The sequence below is a fragment of the Zophobas morio genome, unplaced genomic scaffold (assembly GCF_036711695.1).
Source record: "Zophobas morio isolate AGI-343-1 ecotype UQ-CSIRO unplaced genomic scaffold, CSIRO_AGI_Zmor_V1 ptg000007l, whole genome shotgun sequence".
NCBI classification, from domain to species: Eukaryota; Metazoa; Arthropoda; class Insecta; order Coleoptera; family Tenebrionidae; genus Zophobas; species Zophobas morio.
In genome coordinates, this window is record NW_026972112.1 from 11,730,409 (window position 1) to 11,750,532 (window position 20,124).

Below are 20,124 nucleotides of genomic sequence, written 5' to 3' on the forward strand. Positions count from 1 at the left end.
GTAGTAAAAGTACTGGACTGATTTAAAAAATTTTAAATGTACTTTAGGGATATCGTGTCAGTCATATACATCATACTATGCATAAGAATGACCGGAAATTAAAATCTCAATGCACAAAGTTTTAATTTTATGTACGTTAACTTTTTAATTTAACGGCTGTTTTCGATGCACTTTCCATATTATAAACTCGGATAGGAAAATCGCTTCAAAAACAATCACCATCATGTTTTATCTGTTTGCATTTTACAATTCCATTAAAATTTTAAAGTTGAAGTACGGTAGTTTCGAGAGTTCTGTGTACAAAAATTGCCAGCAAACGTATGAAAACTGAAAATCTCTATGTTCATAGACTCTATTATTTGTAAAAATGCAGCTATTACAAATTTAAGACTAATTTAAACAATCAGCAAAAATTATATGTTCGACTCGACTACAAGACATCAGCCACAGCAAAAATTGCCACTTTTTGTGACTACTGTTACCATCATTATAACAAAATAATAATTTTTGTCATGTCCCAGTTAATCTCTCTTCTTGACCAAGCGAAAGACGGTTGTGGATCAAACCCTCAAGTATTGCAGTTATTAGATAAAGTAGAAGATATCTTGCGAACTCCAGAATTGTATGCACCGAATGTTAAAGAAGACAGAAACGAGGAGCCTATTGTGTCAGAACTCATCACCGCCCTTCTTTCGGTATTTTGTCGTAGGAAAACAAATCAATCTTCGTTAACATATAAATATTTTCAGAAACAATCCCAGCCTTCTTTAGTTGTATCCTCTAGAAGGAGCAGCAACGATTCTTCGGTTTATCGACCATCTAAAGGCGGCGTAATAAAAGTTCCTGCTGCTTTGAAAGAGCTGCTTGACACATCATTATCATGGGAATTTGACATATTTCGACTGGAGGAACTCACAAAGAAAAAACCATTACAGTATCTCGGAATGAATTTGTTTACTCATTTTGAAGTCTCCGCAGTTTTAAATTGCGATGAAAAAACACTGTATAATTGGCTCATTATAATCGAAGCGAATTATCATGCAGATAACACATACCACAATTCCACACATGCCGCCGACGTAATGCAGGTAATATCTTACTTAAGTATGCTAAACTTGATTTATTTCCTTGTATTAAGTCAATTTAATCTTACAGGCCACTGCAGGTTTTCTTGAAAGAGAGAAAGTAAAATCAATTATGGACTCGCTAGATGAAGCTACAAGTTTAATAGCCGCGGCAGCTCATGACGTCGATCATCCTGGCAAATCTAATGCCTTTTTGGCCAATTCCGACAATCCATTAGCTATATTATATAACGATATCACTATTTTGGAATCACATCACGCTGCTTTGATGTTCAAGTTAACCTTAGGTTAGTTTGTTAGAAATATGTTTTTATACGAGAAATTAATGTTTTCTTTTATTTTTAGGTGACGATAGAGTTAATATTTTTAAAAATTTAGATAAGGAAACATATAAAATAGCCAGACACAATGTTATAGACATGATTTTAGCAACGGAAATGACAAAGCATTTTGAACATTTAGCCAAATTTGTTAACGTGTTTTGCACTAAATCATCAAGTGATCTAGAGGTATGTGTGTGTACTGCCTAGTAAGTTTGTTGATGTTAGATTCGACTTAAAAAATGCTAAAATAAGATTGTAACTAAAATTGAAAAGTGGAAAATCTGTCACGCAGTTAAGTAATTAATTGAACGATACGTTTTACGAAAATATTCCAGAAATAGAAAAATGAAAATATAACACTTCGTAATTCCATACTTTTAGCTGATTTTGTACTTTCTACCTGGTCAGAAATTTTGTATTCTGACAACATGAGACTAACATTATTCAATAAATTTGTGGTAAACCGTTTGACAAACATCGCCTGATTGAGTTGGTTTTTAACGACTGCTTTAGCGGCTTATAGCAACATAAGGTGACGTATATTACTCGAACTCATTCAGGAACTGATATTATAAACAAATAATTTTCTTGCAATAAAAAAAAGAAGATTAATAGAAAAACGACAACAAATGATATATTGATTTTTATTGACTGTGTCGCGTTACTGATTCTACTAGCAATTTAATGTAAAAGTATACCACGATAGAAAAAAGAAAAATGTCTCGGCAAACATCACATTTAAGATGTAAACATTGCTTGTCGTTGTTTATACGCGTGTACTAAGGAATGGCTCCGGCACTGTGTGCTAAAGATTATTTTTATTTTTAAATATTCACAAATTTGCTAGAATCTCCATAAATGTACAGGATTAATAAATAATTTAACTAGTCGCTTTTGTTAATCTGTAGTTATAAATCAGCTTCTAAAAAATCTAGATTATAAAATGTGTCATACAATAATCATATAAGTGATCAAAACACTTGTCGGTCCCATGTTGCATTACCCGAATTAAAAATGTTCCATGTCATATTTTTTGTTTTGCAGGTTGATGTACAAGAATATCCACAACTGAACTCGCCAGAAAATATTACCCTGATTAAACGTATGATGATTAAGTGCAGTGATGTATCCAACCCTACTAGACCTCTAAGGCTATGTATAGAGTGGGCTAGAAGAATTGCAGAAGAGTATTTCCAACAAACAGACGAAGAGAAAGACCGCGGTTTACCTGTTGTCATGCCCATGTTTGATAGATATACTTGTTCCATTCCAAAATCGCAAATAGGCTTTGTTGACTATATCATTAACGATATGTTCGAAGCCTGGAATGGTAAAATTTGAAAATTGAAGAAAATATGTAATCTTTTATTAATTTTTAGCCTTTATTGATATGCCAGATTTGATCTCGTATATGAGGCAAAATTACATCAGATGGAAAGAATGTGACGAACAAGGTCTCAATACTTTAACTGATATTAGTAGACTTCAAAGTAGCGTACTTATGTGTCCTATGTTTCCTATCAAGTCTTCGAAATCTAACTGATATAAGCTTTGCCGTAAGTGTTAACGTTGTCCAACAAATTCATTTAGATAACTGAAAGCATTCCAGGTCACCACGATGACGCCAGTAAATCAATATCTTTTCATTAAAAGAACTGTGAACGTTAATTAAAAAGTGTGCATATCGTCTTACTTATATTTATATATATTTATACAATATATACATTTATAGTATAAATAAAATATACCTCATTATTTAAATAATAACATGTTATGCATGCTGGCCGTGCATATCCAATTTTAAAAGTTAAGTATTTTAGTAATAAATTATTTCCTTACTTTTATTATGTTTTAATAACTACTATAAATGTATTATGATGTTCTTACTGTTTTTTATTAAAAATGTATTGATGTGTAATACGAGTTTATGAAAAAAGTCCTTTTTTACAAAATTTAACACGTAATAACAATTCATAGTTGCCTCAAGTCCCAATTGCGCGAATGGTTATTTTATTGAGGAGTTTGCATAGTTGTGCAGGTAAAACAAAAGCCCTCAAAAGCTTGCTGGAGTGGCAAAACCTTCTCGTGCTTTCTAAAACAAGATAACAAATAATGTAAATACAACTTGCTGTGAAATTAACACAAATGTAGAGTTCACCAGGCGGTAAATAAAGAGAACGGATGGCTTGGTAGTTGTATCACTCGAATTTATGTATTAACATGGGGGTAGGATGACAGGAGGGAGCATGTGCCATTTATGACACTTTCCTATGTCGGGAGCGGTCGGTTATCCACAGAAGATCAGAGGCGTGTATTAACATTGTTTAAGTACGAGACCTCCCGCATCCTGACCTCACCCTCCGATCCCTCGCAAACGGTCACTTCTGTAATTAGAATGCGCTAGCATCCCAGGTACTTATTTGACCATTAATTTAATTTAATTAAACAAAAAACACAACAAAAGGAACAATCAAAAATTTAGTTATATAGTTTTCCCAGTTCTAATTGGGTTTTATGATAGTACTGTGTAAAAATTAATTTCCTTAAAAGTAGATTACTACTGCCGGAGTTCGAACCGTTATACAGTATAATAGTTAAATCCTTATTTATGACTGACCCATCACCAGCTGTAGTAATCTATTGTTAAGCAAGTTAAATTTTATACATCGTAAAACCGAATTAGAACTGGGGAAACTATACCACAAATTGTCATAACACAAGTTATTAATATTAATACAATGGAAGTAAGTCCACAGTGGACTAAATACGTCACATCACACAAGTGTTAATACTTAAAAACCCCATATACAAAAACAATATATACTTAAAAAATCTGAAATGTCTGAAGAGATTATCAGCAAACAGTTAAGAACCATCCCGATTAAACTAGCACTGAATTCATCCGTTTGAGAGCTGCGATACAGAGACAGACAAAGGCTCCACATACTCGATAATTTTAATTTAGCAGATAAATATCTTTCAAAAGTTCATTCTCTCAAAACAGTCAAGCTTTAAATTGAGTTTTAAATTTTATCGAACACATACATGAAAATAAGCTATAAGTGATTTCTTTTAAATAAAATTCTTTGTCACATACAGTTTTGTATTATTGAGGAATAATCCTTGAAAATGTTATGGCAACTTCCTCACCTATTTTTCCGCATTAACTTGAGAAACATACAAAACAGTGTTTTCGCAATTTTATAAATTTTACATTAATAACTATGACGTATGTGCGACTTTAACAAAAAAATTGTCCCGTGGTAAAATTTTCACATAAAATTCGACGTCACGCTTTTAAGACTCTGGCTATTTATTGGTAGTCTTAATTTTTCACTGCATAAGAATGTGCTAGGATTATTATGGAGTACTAAAGGGATGATAGATAAATCGCAAATTAAAAAACCATGGACCAATAGTAGGATTCGAATCCAAATTTCTCTCTTATTGGGCGAGTGTGCTTACCACTAAAGTATCAGGCCATACGTACTTATCGTTCCTCATTTTCAAGGATATGTACAGTGTACAGTCGCGGCCGTTGAAAAGTACTACTCTTTGACATGTCTAAAATTTTGTCTTTGTGAACTGCTCTCACTGCTCTACAACTGAAGTTTCTAAAATATCACTTCAAATGTTACTAAAAACAGTGTCATCGAGCCAAAAATTTTAGTTCAACAAAAGTTAATATTTTACTCTAGCACCAGCTGAATCGATGACGTCTTGGTATTGGTAAAACGACATTCCGCACATATTCTAATGGAATTTGCAAGCCAGTATCTAATAATATTGGCCAATTCTTCCCAGTCCATTGAAAATCCAAATTGTGGGATTCTCCAAAATGTCAAAAGGTAACAGCAACATTGTCATATTTATATAAAATCTAATTTAGGCTCAGCGAAATTTTAAATTTTCAAAATAATGCACTGTGGTTTTTCAACGGCGGCTGTACATAGTTATTATACTGTATTATTAAATTATTCATATATTATGTCTATATGTTGTAATTATTATTATTGTTATTTTAATCACTAATAATTGTAGAACGTTTGTACCCACCTTTATCATAGTAGCAAAATTTCAGTAAATAAAACAAGTTTAATAGTAGGAGTTGGAAAAAAATATGTATTTCATTTATTACAGTAGAAAAATACACAAAAATGGAAAATACTTCACCAAAAACATTACATTATCGGATTAGAATTTGTTAAAAATAATACTTTTATCAAAATGAAAATTTTCTTAAAATGACAGTCAGGTACATTCCTTTAATTCGTAGGATGTTCAATTTTTGGTTGTGATTCGCTAGCAGCAGTGACAGTTGCTTTAGCAGGCCCTGTTTGGGTTATTGGTACAACTCTTTCGCCAGTAGGAGGTTGATAAACCTTTTTAGGAGCTGTCACTGTTAAAATCCCATCAGATGATAAAGTTGAAACAACATCGTTAATATCGTGTTCTTGGGGAAGTACATATCTTCGAACAAAATGCCTTGAAATATATCCATGTTCGTCTTGTTTTTCTTCATGTTTTCCTTCAACAACAATACTGCTTCCGCTGGTTTTGACTGTGATTTCATTTGGTGCAAACTGCTGGACGTCTAAAATAACTTGAAACTTTTCTTTATCCTGTTGAATTGTTGAACCTGAATCTTGTCTCTGGAGAGCAGTACTCCACGGCCTGACATAACTTCTAAAAATGGAACTTCTTGGAAAAGATCTGGCGGTATTAAGAAGGTCATCTCTTCGCAGCCCTAATCCAAAATGCTGATCGAAGAGTCGAGATGGACGAGAAAAGTCTTCATCGTCCCACCAGTCACGGAAAAGTAGAGGTACCATAGACATCTAAAATCAAACGTTATTTAAAATTAGTATGCAATTACAAAACTTTATTTAAGTGTACCTTGTATTATGTTGGCAGAAATGCGGAGAACTTCTTTAGTTTGTGATTTTTGGATTTAGACTGAAGACTCCCTAAACTTGCCTAACTATATATACCAGAATTGATGTTAGCCAATCATGACGAATTCGCTTGCAGGTATATTCTAGAATGCAGAAGCATTTTCCACGTACATTCTAAAATATCTAAAAGTGCTTCGCTGCGTAGCGAACTATTTTTGAAGTATTCAGAAAAAGACAGAAAACGATTGCGTGCTGCATATTACGTACATCCAGTTCTCGATGGATTAAAATAACACTGTGAGTAAACTTTTGAATTTTTACGCTATTTTTCATTAGACTGTTACGAGTAAAAATAGATGTGAACCGTGATGCATCTCTCCTACTGTAGCCAAATTTAGACACACCACATCCTTACAACATAAAAGTTAACTATTTTGAGCAAATCTAACACACAAATAATGTAATCATGTAAATTATACAATGCGTGTATTTTAACTGAATGAACATCACCAGCTTAAACAATGGAATCATTGAAGTCGTCATTGCAACGCAAAAGAAAAAAAATCCAAATATTTCTTAAATTATTTAAATCTGCTAAATTAGTACACAGTATGAATAATTCGTTTTTCGAAATACTCATTACTTCCCTTTACGTAGCTACGAAATTATTATAACATAGTCATTTTATCGTGACGTTTCACAGTTTGTACACCACGAAAATGTCGATTTCCCGTCTGTGTCCGTCTGACGGTGCTTTTATTAGTAACAATAACAATAATAATGTATTAATTGATATTAATAATTAACAACTACAACCTATCTCGATTGATATTTAGGTTTATTCTGCAATGGTCCTTTATCTATGCTTGTATTATGCGTCATCGTCATCATAAAGAAATAATAAAACTTATACTATGAAATTTTACAATATTTCTGACAACTAATATAACCATGTTTTTCTTTTAAATTTTGATAACACCACTTTGAATGTGAAAGGTATAGGATTCGATCCCCAATATTTTGAATTATTTTTTCATTATTTCAGAAACAGTCCATTTAATCTCTCCAAAATTTTTAAGACAAACAAATTAATATTAAGAGTGTTAAATTCTACCTGTTAAATGATTGTTATTCCACATTGATCTTTAACATTAATAAAATTACTGAATAAATCTTCATTCCAAAATATATTCTTACATGTATAGGTTGTGCTTCAAAGGCGAAGGAAGTTTTATCAGAATAACTTTAAATCATTTTTTTAAATAAGTATTCGTGTTTTTTTTTTTAAGAAAATCTCTTATTATAGATACCACTACAAATAACTCATATGGTATTTGACTCCTAAATATTACATTAAGACAAGAATACTTTATTGACCGAGCGCATGCTAAGGAAGAATTGTAATCGAGTTCATCGGGCGACTGGTTGCTTTCATATTTTCTCGATGGATTATGACCCCTAGAGTACGAATAAATAGGTCTCCCATTTCCGTCTGTCTGTCTGTCTGCCTGCCTGTCCGCCGTCCGTTGTCAAATTTTATATATGTATTATGAATCATGATCAAAGATGGTAAAACGCTAACCAAACTTTCTCTGATCATCCCCACGAATAAAGTTGACGTCACCTCAAAATGCTACACAGTAAATGGATTTTAAATTGTATAAAATAGCATAGTCCTACACGCGTAGTTTATGAAACCGTCTTGAGTTTTTACCCAAAACGTCCATCAAAATTAGATAACAACATTTTGCAGTTTAATTTTAAATCTGTAAAACCGAATGCTTTGAAATCTTGCAGATGTAAGCATTGTACATTTTTAATCAAAATATATCTGATTATCCCCCCATCCAAAAAAATTATTGACGTCACCTTAAAATTTGGCCGCATAAATCCTATTTAAAATGTGCAAAATATGAAGAATGTATGTTGTGATTTATCATTGCCTTTATATTTTTAGAATTGCATATAAAGGGTGACTCAAGAACATAATGAATGAGTCAATTTATTTTATGGGTTGAATCAGGAACTGCAAAATCGAATACTTTGAATTTTAATGTTCAAAACATCTTGTACGATTGTGACTTAATTAATAATTTTAATCCTCTGTTTTGAGGCGACAAACTTATTCAAATCAAACTAATTTCTATATGTGACCTTCTTCAGATGTATAGACCTAAATAATTCAGTTATATTAAAGTTATTGCTGAGATGCCATTTTTACTTATTGAACGTAAGGCGACTTCGTACTTTCATATTTTCTCCACGTTTCAAGACTCCCCTAGAAAAATTTTTACCTTCCCTATTCCTAGACAAGTTAACCATCAAATGTGAATTACAACATCGAAAATTAAAATAGCTTAGTTTCTCTGTTTCACTCTCACATGCACAATCTCGACAAGTGTTGTCGCTATTTGTCTTGAATTACGAGTACTTACAAATGCTTTTATTAAATTGTTTCGTTATTTTATTGATTGAGTCAAAATTCAAGAACGACGACTCACTCCATTTTTCCAAAAATTTGGTGATAGATCAGTACTATTATCATTAGTATTACACTACTACATCTATCCAAATCAATATACGTGTCCTTGCAGAAATGTTGATTACGTCACCACAAAATTTTGTAAATAAAATTCGCAAAATCAAATCTTACAATTTTTCGGAACAGCTGAATTGTTGTACTTTATGGGCGAGGGAAGTTCTGGTGAAGTTAATCTTCGACATTTTTTTTACATATCAAGACATATTTTGGACATGGAGTAAAATTTGGAAATTTTCTGAGTGCTGTTGTTTTTAGCTTGAAGCTAGAGTAAATATTTTTTATAAAATATCGCCAGTTTGATGTTTGAAGTTTGAACGATTTATCACATATTGCATCGAGTGTCAGCAGGCCCGTTATTGTCAAAAAAGACACAACTAAATAACAATACTATAAAACCTGATTTACGGAAACTTATATTATTTTTCAAAATTTAAGCAAATTTCAAGGTCGACAACTTACCAGTGTAGTTAGCGGAGATCACAACCCTCGCAAAACTGTAGGGTCGCGGACGTTACAGTAAATAACACGTTTTGTTGTGCATCTGTGTTGTACTCGTCTATAATATTGTAAACAAAAGAAAATGTAACTAAATAGTATGTTATATAACAGAAAACACAGAATTTACATTGTTTTCACTCTCATGTTTCAACACAGCTGCTGTACATAGCAAGGCCTTTAGAGCCGTTTGCATTGAGGGCTTAATGCTGATTGTTGTTGACATTAAATGCCAAATGAAAAAGTGACAAGCTGACAAGTTATTAGAAAAACATTCTGATTCAGTATCAGAATCGAGAGAAATTGTGATTGGGGGTATGTCTTCATATGGTGCATTACCCATTAAACGCTTCCAATCATCCCTGATCAGCCGTTCACAATGTCTAATAAAATTTTGCCATTTGTCTGCACCTACTGTAGCAAGAGCCTCCCGCCATAAGGACTGTACAACACCAATAGGACCACCGTGTTCCTGAATATGTTTATTGTAATATAGTTTACACTGTCCCCACGCCAGTTCAATTGGATTATACTGACAGTGGTAGGAATATTGAAAAATAGGTGGATAATTCCTCTTGCTCTCGTCACTGCCATACCATTTATCCTGGGCATATTTATAAATCTGTTCCTTTAGGATCTCTGCTGGGTGCTTTTAAGTTGTAGTTCTAACTTCCCCACTCCGTAAGAACATAATCTATCATAAATATTGCGATAGAACGCGCTCATAGAAACGATTCAAAATTAATGCGGTTCTTGACGTTTCAAGTGACAGATCAGTCACTATTGCATTGTCGATAAAGTAAAATAAGGAGGTGTAAAAAAATACTAAACTACACAGTTAAGAGTAAATTTTTGGGTTTTGCGTGTCCTTGACCTTCGCGCCCATTTTGAAAAATAATATAGTTAAATATTTGATTGCGATTAAATTTTTAAGAAGGCATTAAAGTACCATGTGACCGACTCTACGCCAATCAGACGTCGCTAAAACTAAATAAATAAGGCTATAATACCAAATACCTTTTTATTTTGAGGACACATTTTGGTAATATACCTGGTTCCGTACCACTTTATAAAATATCCCACATTGGATATGGACAGTGTGAATAAAAATTCAGCAGAGATTTTTTCAGAAAACTTAAAATAAAAGTCTTGGTTATTGGTCTTCTGGTCCGTTTCCAATCAACGTAAAAATATATAGTTACAAAATCGGATGGTATTTAGATAATGTTAGTTAAGCCCCAATTTTTTATTATTATTAATTATTATAACAATTTATTATATGATCTAAGTTTACGACCCATACTGTGACGGCCGTACGGAGCGGAGCGGAAGCAGATTAAGGTGGCGGTACTTTTTAAATTGGGTGGCGACATCTAGTAATAGTTTAGACAACGACTACCGATATTCGGGTCAGAAACATCAAAGGCGCCGATAGAAGTTTTCCCTACTGAATGATCTCTACACGTATTGAGTGTTCTGTGCTCTATCTCTATACTTATTCAATATCTTTGATCCAAAGGAATTTGCTTTTCCCCCTCCATCGCAAAGCGGGATCTAGTAAAATAAGTTGACGTTGACATCTATGCCTTCAAATTCTCTGGAAATAGCCGGGGAGGGGAGAATAACCAACCAATAACAAAGCTGTTTTTTTGAATGTTCAAAAGTTAAAACTTCAAAAGTGACAGGAGTCTGACAGGAGTGACAGTTTGTTACTTTTTATGAGTGCAAGTAAGTGTGGTTTTTGTGGTGTAATAAGAATGCCAAGTCTCGTGTTAATGCATTAAATGGTAGTTTCTACAAAATATTACGTTGTTTTTCGGTCAACAATTATTAATAACTGATCCGAATTAATCACATTTTGTTCCTTTTATAATTGGTTTTATAACACCTAATATAATTATTGCGAAAATGGATGAAGACGCTTTATTAAATCTTTTTGAAAAAATCAATATCAAGATAGGAAAACTGAAGCCACATGTTATTAAAGCGTGGTTTGATACAGACTGTGATAATTTGTTGCAATGGATGTACACTTCAATCACAGAGGAGTGTTATGTTTCGGCCCAACAGGAATTGGAGTGAGTTATATTATTATATTTATCAGACGCATATTCATGCATATGTGATTTATTTTATTGTAGGTATGCGCAATGTGATGTTTTAACACACGATCAATTGCAGAAAAAAATGAAAATTATTGAAACTGAATATCCTGATATATGTCAGGTGGATACAAATATGTTTGAAATAGAATTTTCTAAAAGTACAGCTGAAGTGCTTGAGGAAGAATTGAAAGACTATGAGCATCAAATATGTGTTAACGAGTAAAGTCCACTTTTTGATGAGCAAGTTTACCTACTAGTAATATTTTAATTGCAGGGAAATATATGAAACCTTATTAGCTGAATTATCAATGCTAAGTACGAAAGAAATGCAGGCACAGCTGGAAGAAGAATCAGCACAAGGAAACTGTGTCACCTTAGCCCAAAATTTTGACAAAATAAATAGTCAAACATATGATCAAATATTGAAATATGGTTCCTATCTTAGCAGTTATGAAATTGTAAAGAATATTGGGTATATAATTTGTACAATTTTAGAGTATGATATTGTAGGCAGAAATTCCGAGGTTTGCAAATAAAGTAGATATGGGATTCGAACAAAAATTTTGTAATGCAGTGAATCAGATGAATTCAATAATTCATGGTCAACAAGACTCATTCGAAACAAGTTGTGTTAAGTATTTAGCAGACACTTTATCTGAATTAGAAAGCTGGTAAGTATACATTCTATAAGTCATTCAATATTATTAAATAAAAAAATTGCAGCATATTCCAAAGCAAAGTTAGCCTCTTAGCTCTTCAAATGGAAGTTGAAGCTTTAAATTCCACATTAAATTTTTTAGATAATTATGATATAAATCAGCCATGGCTAGACTAGTAAAATATATAAAGTATTGTTGGTAATTGTTAATAAAAGGACGTTTTTAGTGAGCCTCATGTATTGTCCACTGGTGTCAATATGGATCAGCAAACGTCGATGATGAATCTAATTGAAAACTTGGCACGAAAATTAGCTCAACACTGTGTAAAACAACCGACATTTCAGTGTTTAAAAAATCAATTTGAATTTTTTCAGTATGGTATGTTATATATCGTGAATTAACCATTAAAATTATTTTTCAGGTTAAAATTAAACTATGTAAATAAATCTAGAGACACTCTTGCCAGCATTTTATGCCATTTTATTATAATGCATAGTTTATACCTACAAGAAAAAACAGACATACATAGTTCAAGTCAGTTCTTCAGAAATATCAACAAGTATGTTTGTGATGATATAAAAGGCATCATTTTTAGAACAGTAAGTTGCTATAATGGACTAAACTGATTTAGTTTATACAACATTTTAGGAAGCAATGTTGAAACTCATCTCTGAGTATGAAAACTTCTGCTCAAGTCCATTTGAAAATAAGATCCCATTGGTAGGCAATTTTGGTGTGATAGTACAGAAACCGAATCAGACACCCTTGATGGACGTTTTGCAAGAAGTTACTTTTCTAAGAAATAGTGCAAAAAAAGCGCAAGAACTACAGTGGTCTTCTGTTCATTTGGATAAAAAAGTTTTGAGAGAATTGTAAGTAGAGTCACTATATAGGTGATCAGAAATTTTACACACCAGAAAGTAAATACGTTATGTTACAAACTTTTCCGTCTAACATCCAGTCAGTGTTCTCAATTTTGCAAGTCCAAGAATGTTAGACAAAAATTTTCACCAATCAGTTAAATTTTGTTTAGCTTATTAGTGCTTATGAAACAGTCTGAATTCATTCAGTTTTGTCCTAATTGAACACAAAAGTAGCTAATAACCAAGATATTAGAATTCCGAATAAACGCAACTGACATGCGCCATATTTGATTCAAAAACAAGTGCAAAACATGGAAAACCTTTCTGCTTCACGAAATAATAACGAAATCATACAGAACTAAACTAGATTTTGCCGCTTTCTCCTCAACCAGCTTGTGATAAAATCTCTAGTGATTGTATGTATTAGTTCTGATTGGCTGTGACCCATTACACATACATAGTTTGTTCTAAATTTAAAATTTTCATAGTCGTAGAACGGTTTTTAATTGTCCTCAAGATAAATAGCGGAGTTAAAGTTGTAGTGGTGTAATTTACTTAAAATAAGACACAGAAACTAGATCTAGATAAGTCAATCTGTAAAGCCAACATGAGGTAAGTCAGAGCTTCACCCGGCTGCCAAGAGATGGCGCTTGAATGGACACTTTTCAAAGTGGCTAGATCTATTGTGGATAAAAAAGGAGAACTGCAATGGGATAAGAATACATACAGAGTTTGTTGGTTCTTTTTTTTTCAAAAAGACATTTTACCTAATTATCCACAAAATTTTCGACTTGATTCTATTGTAATAACCCACACCAATTTGTTATGTTTTAGGCGTGACAATATTCAAATCCTTGAAAATTTCTTAATTTGTGGACCCACTTCCCAAATTGTAATTGTGCCAGTCTCGGTAACAACACGACTGTTAACAGTAAACCAGATTTTAATAAATCAACGTTCTTCTGTTAAGTTGTTAATTCAAACAGCTCAAAAACCAAAGGTAAGATTTTGTTGATTCTGTGTCTTACACATGTTTTATATATTTTATTTGTCTTTATAGGATCAAAGATCGAAAAACAAGTGGATAAAGTATCAGAATATATTGTGGACATATTTTATGACAGACTCTACAAAATTACTGTCGTTTCTGGAACAGCTTAAAGCTGATGAAAAAAAGGGTTTGAAGGTAAAAGATATGTAGAATAATTTTTTATTTTGTATGTCTGTAATTAATTTGTAATTTGTCAAACTTAATAAATTATTTTTTTAACAATTTCTTTTATTAACAGGTCCAACAATTCTGAAATTAAAATGTAACACAAGCCAATCATATGAATAGTTTTTTTTATTGAATAGTTTACCTAAGTGCTACAGCTTAAAAATATAATTTAAAAATGGAACATTTATTTAATCACAATTGTTTACTTAGGATTCGACTTAATACCCAATCTTACGTATAATTCAAATTGTCATTTGACTGCGTATTATAAAAATTTTGTGGATATTGCACATTTGCCATGTCCATATGTACATGAATCGGATTGCTTAAATCAATATCGAAACGATGATCCTTTTTAAAATTGCCTACAAACAAAAATTTCAGAAACATGAAGAAATCTTGTACAACATACCTGAAAGTGTTCTATTTAATTCATAAATAATTTGTTCTAACTGTTTTTGATCTAACTTGGCTGTTATTCTAGTATTGTTAAACTGTAGTGATCGTCGGTTTCTTGAAAGTAGGGGTAATGTAAATTCGCTTTCAGAAACTGGTGTATCATCAGCCCCGAATTCCTATAAACGTATTATTACAAAAAAAATAGAAAATAGTACTCCCTAACAATACCAAACACTTCCCGCTAATGCAGTACGCCTTTTTATCAGAAGTGCTCCGTGAACAATCGGTCCCAAAAGGAAACCATCCATCTTCACCGTTAACTAGATAATATCTGTGCAAAATATTTTCATCTTGACAAGCAACTCTGCACGGTCTGTCTGGATCCTCTGGTGTGAAAAAAACCCATTAGTATGTAGTGTTCACTATTTATCATGACGGTGGTACAAGAGGAGGAACGATGGTTAGATTGTTAAAATTATAGTGGCACTTTTAACTGAAATGTCTTTACATTACACCATACAGTGACAGTATTATTTTGTTATAAATTAAATTAATTTTATCTAACAGCAATTCTTCACGTGGATCTAATTAAGACATCCTTCCTCCTTTCATGTACATACATTGATGCTTATATTTTTTAAACATAAAAATCAGTTTACCTATTGCTGGCGGAATTTGCATTCCCACCCCAGAAAGTCTCCCCACTCTTTCTTTGTATTTGCCACAAATCACTGATGCATGTTGAAAGGGGGATTTAATCCGTCCGCAACCCTATATCATTAGATCATGAAAGAAATTAGTGATACAACTTTGGCTTTTCATATACTCACATACTGATCAGGTTGGCACAACTGTATGCTAGATTTAGCATACTTGCCTTTGCTTATAACTAATCTTATACCAGTGCCAGGCGATATGCAGTTAAAATGACATCCACTAGCACTTTTCCACTTAATAACGTGTCTGCTTCGTAAACCAGTACGGAAAATAATTTCATTGTCACTGCGATCGCTAGGGCAAAGTTCAGGCATTTGGGCAAAGATCACTTCTTCATAAGAATCACAGACAAAATCTTCACAACGACCACTTATGCAGTAACTTGATTTACCATAGCGGGAACGACGAGTTTGGCATACTGTTCCATCAGGAAATGTCCAACCGCGACTTTTAGTACCCCCATTACGTTTTTGACACCAAACTAAACATGCTTCTTCAGCTGAAACACATCATGTGGATGCATTTTTTAAAAGCAGTGTTAATGCATAAACACATTGGGCACACTAATTATTAAAGTAAGAGGACAGGTTACTTATTTTCCTAAAGGTGATAAAGTAGTGATTACCGGGTGAGTATAATGACTGAAACAAATTTTTAGGTTGGCAATTCTGAATTATTGACAGCAATGTTAGCATGTCAGTTCATAACTGCCAATAGACGTTTTACACAACTCAAATGGGCGCCGATTCAGTGGTACCAATCAAGCGAAAAACATGGTGGCACCAAATTTAAAATGTGGAAAAACTAAGTTTTATTATGCTCAGATGCTCCATTTCCAGATGTGATACAGTCAGTGGTTGGAAGTAATTCAGTTACAAGTAATTCATTACTGTAATTAAACTGTAACTGTAATGAATTACTTTTTTTTTTTGAGTAATTCAGTCACTTTTACATACTTTTGCAATTACTTTTAACCCAAATACTCAAAACGAAGGTTAACCCAGTAGGGAGTTAAAATCTGAAACGAGTTTAGCACAGAATTTGTTAAGAAACCACGTAACCGTAAGATACATAAGCTCTTCATCATTTTAAGGGTGAGCCAAAGCATATTCCAGGATAGGGAAATACATATAAACTTCTGCCCAAGTTTTTGCCAAAAGTATACGTCCGATTGTAATAAACTTCACACCGATGGAATGAGCGTAAAAAATCCTACCCAGACTGCTTTTCCGTTTTTTAAATTTTGTTGTAAAAAAAAACACGATAACACGTTAAAATTGTGATGGGTATGAGATTATCTGGTTTTCGCTATTTATGGATCAATTTTGAATTTTTAAAAAGGTACGTTAGTAGAAATTGTATTAAAAAATCCATTGCGCTTTACAGAAATAAAATATCTTGAAAAATAATTGAGTAAACAGAGGCAGAATATTTAAAATTTGTGGTCAAACAAACTTTAGCCATTTTTCTGGTCTACTCAAATCTATAACAGGTAACCGATAGAGCCTGTCCTTTTAAATACCTTATAATCTGTATTTTATGAGAGTGTCCACCCTCTAAGGTTTTCTAAATTAAATCTGTATAAGTTACAACGCCAAGTAAGAGGCAGTTAAATAATAATAATAATAATAAAGTAAATCTCTTAACAGTCCAGAAGCCCAATTATGTACTAAGAGACAAAAAAAGATAAAAGAACTAGTTAAAAAAAAACGAATTAAAGACGGACTTTTAAGTTTACATTATGTTGTAGCCCCCTTCTAAGTATTTAGGAACATCCTTTTTATTAGAGATTAAAAGATTTGCGTGCGCAGGTAATTATCGGTGGACTAATATTTACCATACATTCACACGTCGCCAACAAGATATTTTGAAATCTCCCACCAATGAAATTTTTTGTTAAAAGTTGTTGCAGTTGGCATCTGACTTTTATTTGTAGCTAGAGTGTAATGAATTCTTCCAAAAAAACAGTAATTTGTAATTCTAATGAATTACTATTGTTACCGAATAATGAGTAATTGTAATCCATTACTTTTTAAGAGTAATTGTTCCAATCACTGGATACAGTCAACATCTAACATTCACAGTGCGATTCTAATATAACTGATACTTTTTTGTGTATTTCTTTTAAAAATTGACTGTCACCAATTTTAAATGCATTGATTACAATTTCTTAAATAATAATTTAGATTAATTTGATACGGTCTAGCCAAACAGATGAGTTTTGTTTTTTAGTTCCCAATAAATAACAAACCAAGAAGTTATTGTAAAATTTATTTATTAAAATATACCAAATTAATATAAATTATTGTGCAAATTGTAGTCTAAATTGCACTTTGGAAAACAACATAATACATAAACTAATAAAAAAAATTAAGAATTCTCATAATTAAAATTAATTAATATAAAAAGTACCTATAATTTATGACTATACAGGGTCTTAACGTACTGAATAAAATACATAATTAATACTCACGGTCAGCACTGATTTTTTGCATTCCTGCACCCGTTAGATCTTTATCTACATCTCTTGCTCTAGTACAAATTTGCTCGGCAAATTCCTTAATCGTCAAACGAGGAACGTTCAAACATTGCTGAGCGTTACACGTTTGATACTTTTTACTAATTCCTTCACAGTGATTCCCACTTCCATGAAATCTGTATTAACACACTATTCTGATAAAACAATTTTTCTAAAGTTAGTTGTAAATTTAGTTACATACCGAGGACTACCGCATACTCTAGTTGACACCGTAATCCCCGTACTTCCAGATCGCAGTCTTCCCTCCTCTCCAAATAAACAACCTGATGCACAATCACTAAATGGTTTCCATTTACTCCAACTTCCTGCCGATTTTTCGATGCGAGATGAAGTTTGAGACGCAGCGCTATAAGCAGCACTAACTGGAAATCCGCGTGAGATGCACCTTCCTCCTTTGCACCACTGCAGAAAATATGGTTAATAGGCTTCATTTAACGTAACTATTAGAAACCTGCCATATTGTGACCACAAAGCGTTCCTTCAAGAGCAGGATGAGATGTCCATGTATACCTTTCCCTTTCACAATGTAAATCACGACATACGTCATCTAAAGGTTGTTGAGAGGAGTGACGACTGCCACGACCATACTTCAGCATACCTTCAGAAATGAACGGTTATTTTTCTGTACATTATTTACTAAGTTTTTCTTTTAAAATGTCACCAAAGAAACAAAAAGTCAAGGTTTCTTTAGAGTTTAAAATACTTGCATCTTATTTTAATTAAATATTTCTGATATTTCAAAACGAAACCCACGCAATGTTAGATCTTCTAAGTATATAATTACTTGTAACCAGTAATTTCGCTCTTACATTGCTGGTTGGCGTCAAATCTTTCTCCTGGTAAGGCACCTTCTGCACTATGATCGAGTTGACCCGCTGAACTCCCATGATCCAACAAACACCGTGATTGAGACGTTCTAAAAATTATACTGTTATACATGCACTATCTTTCAACAAAATATTTCCCATACTCTAAAAATTTTTGTAAATATCTGCGGCTGCACGCAGACCACGTAATTTTTCCGCTACCTAGAGTTGGTGACATAATATAACTAGCAGGATCACAATCATTGTCAGCTAATGGGCCATCGTGCCTCATTCCTAAACTAAAAGTTATTTACAGTTACTATGAATAACCATCGTCTAGAATAATAATTTAACATACTTATGTCCAATTTCATGAGCAACGACGTACACACTTTCAAAATGTCTTCCTTCATTGACAGTACAGCTGCTTGTTGTAGTACACATACCCGCTACTGGTGCTAGCCCTAATTCAAAATTTAACACACTCTAGTTTTAAAGTATAATTAAAAAACTCACCTACGACTTGATTGGAAATTTTTCCATGCTTTCCTCTTACATATAGATCGAGCCCTGTTAGAATTAAAGCATGGTCCCAATGTTGAGGTTCACGGTCTCCAGCAGGGTTCTTCGTCCTTTGCCAGTTACAAAAATTTGAAAGAAATCGATCAATATCAGGTGGTCTAACTAACCCCGCTGCTTCTTCTTTAAGTATTTCAAGTCTTTTAAGTACAAAATTTACTGGTCTGCCTAAACTAGGATCATGATAAAGTAGTTGCACCTTAAATACCTCTTAATAGAACTTAACATGTGTTTGTAGAACTTAACTTACAGCATTAATCATGGCAAGAACGAAACGAATTAATTCCCTTTCCGTATCGACAGGAAAATTAGTCTTCATGTGTTCAAATAAGTCCCTATCTACAAAAACGGCAGTTTCCACAAAGACTGGTGTGCCTAAAGGAGGAGATTCTCTTTTTGAACGCTTCAGACTTAGTGGATTTTTTTCGCTTTCAGCTTTGGCCTCTTCATCTTTGGTTGGATTTATTTTATTTTTCAGTTGTATGTCACTGGGCAGCTTCGTGTTGTGGTGATGGAGACATGTTTTTTTATGATGTTTGCGAACAACGACATGAGGTCGTTCTGAAGTTCCATTGTAAAATCTTTCGGGTAATGGTTGAATAATGTAATATTCGTTTGGTTCAAAGTGTAAAATTCCTCTCTAAATAAACAAAATAAAATTGTTCATATTTATTGCAGTTCAAACACAGGAAATAAATCACTCAGGGAGGTGTTATAAATAAGGTTAACATTAAAATTTCAATAAACTATATAGTTGCTCAGAATTAGCTGTGAATTAAATGTCGTATGTCGTTAACGGTCATTATTTTAAGTGCTGTTTGACTCATTAACAAATTTTAGGAGACAACCCAGATGTTCACATTACAAGCAAAGATAATTTCGATTATTACCATTTTCG

General features: G+C 32.9%; 4 protein-coding genes across 18 annotated transcripts in view; 2 read left to right on the top strand and 2 right to left on the bottom strand.

Moving 5' to 3' along the window:
• The window catches only part of Pde8 (Phosphodiesterase 8), a 70,781-nt gene extending 67,455 nt beyond the window's left edge, over positions 1-3,326 (top strand). For 13 of the 15 annotated variants that reach the window (XM_064049813.1, XM_064049814.1, XM_064049816.1 and 10 more), the window contains 7 exons: positions 522-695; positions 750-1,088; positions 1,156-1,372; positions 1,431-1,594; positions 2,453-2,738; positions 2,788-2,964; positions 3,018-3,326. In XM_064049813.1, the coding sequence (XP_063905883.1) occupies positions 522-695; positions 750-1,088; positions 1,156-1,372; positions 1,431-1,594; positions 2,453-2,738; positions 2,788-2,951 (1,344 nt within the window). In that variant the 3' untranslated portion in view covers positions 2,952-2,964; positions 3,018-3,326. Of the gene's footprint in view, positions 1-521; positions 696-749; positions 1,105-1,138; positions 1,373-1,430; positions 1,595-2,452; positions 2,739-2,787; positions 2,965-3,017 lie in introns of those variants that run through there. The other 2 variants (XM_064049825.1, XM_064049826.1) reach the window with 2 other exon arrangements.
• A 2,176-nt stretch (positions 3,327-5,502) lies between these two features.
• LOC135124617 (protein lethal(2)essential for life-like) lies at positions 5,503-6,451 on the bottom strand. The gene is made up of 2 exons (XM_064049827.1): positions 6,305-6,451; positions 5,503-6,246 (listed from the first exon to the last, which is right to left on the bottom strand). Exon 2 carries the CDS (start codon positions 6,244-6,246, stop codon positions 5,674-5,676), a length of 573 nt encoding a protein of 190 aa, XP_063905897.1. The 5' UTR covers positions 6,305-6,451; the 3' UTR covers positions 5,503-5,673.
• A 4,423-nt stretch (positions 6,452-10,874) lies between these two features.
• LOC135124619 (uncharacterized) lies at positions 10,875-14,215 on the top strand. The gene is made up of 10 exons (XM_064049828.1): positions 10,875-11,418; positions 11,482-11,664; positions 11,720-11,903; positions 11,956-12,116; positions 12,169-12,279; positions 12,331-12,477; positions 12,526-12,703; positions 12,753-12,976; positions 13,802-13,967; positions 14,028-14,215. Exons 1-10 carry the CDS (start codon positions 11,249-11,251, stop codon positions 14,166-14,168), a joined length of 1,665 nt encoding a protein of 554 aa, XP_063905898.1. The 5' UTR covers positions 10,875-11,248; the 3' UTR covers positions 14,169-14,215.
• Positions 14,216-14,294: 79 nt separating this feature from the next.
• The window catches only part of Stl (stall), a 34,597-nt gene continuing 28,767 nt past the window's right edge, over positions 14,295-20,124 (bottom strand). Inside the window, exons 5-17 of the mRNA XM_064049829.1 lie at positions 19,477-19,866; positions 19,164-19,425; positions 19,006-19,111; positions 18,812-18,946; positions 18,651-18,757; positions 18,297-18,439; positions 18,023-18,243; positions 17,776-17,957; positions 15,416-15,801; positions 15,245-15,356; positions 14,814-14,971; positions 14,599-14,761; positions 14,295-14,551 (exon numbers count right to left, since the gene is read on the bottom strand). Of these exons, the coding sequence (XP_063905899.1) occupies positions 14,418-14,551; positions 14,599-14,761; positions 14,814-14,971; positions 15,245-15,356; positions 15,416-15,801; positions 17,776-17,957; positions 18,023-18,243; positions 18,297-18,439; positions 18,651-18,757; positions 18,812-18,946; positions 19,006-19,111; positions 19,164-19,425; positions 19,477-19,866 (2,499 nt within the window). The 3' untranslated portion in view covers positions 14,295-14,417. The remainder of the gene's footprint in view (positions 14,552-14,598; positions 14,762-14,813; positions 14,972-15,244; positions 15,357-15,415; positions 15,802-17,775; positions 17,958-18,022; positions 18,244-18,296; positions 18,440-18,650; positions 18,758-18,811; positions 18,947-19,005; positions 19,112-19,163; positions 19,426-19,476; positions 19,867-20,124) is intronic.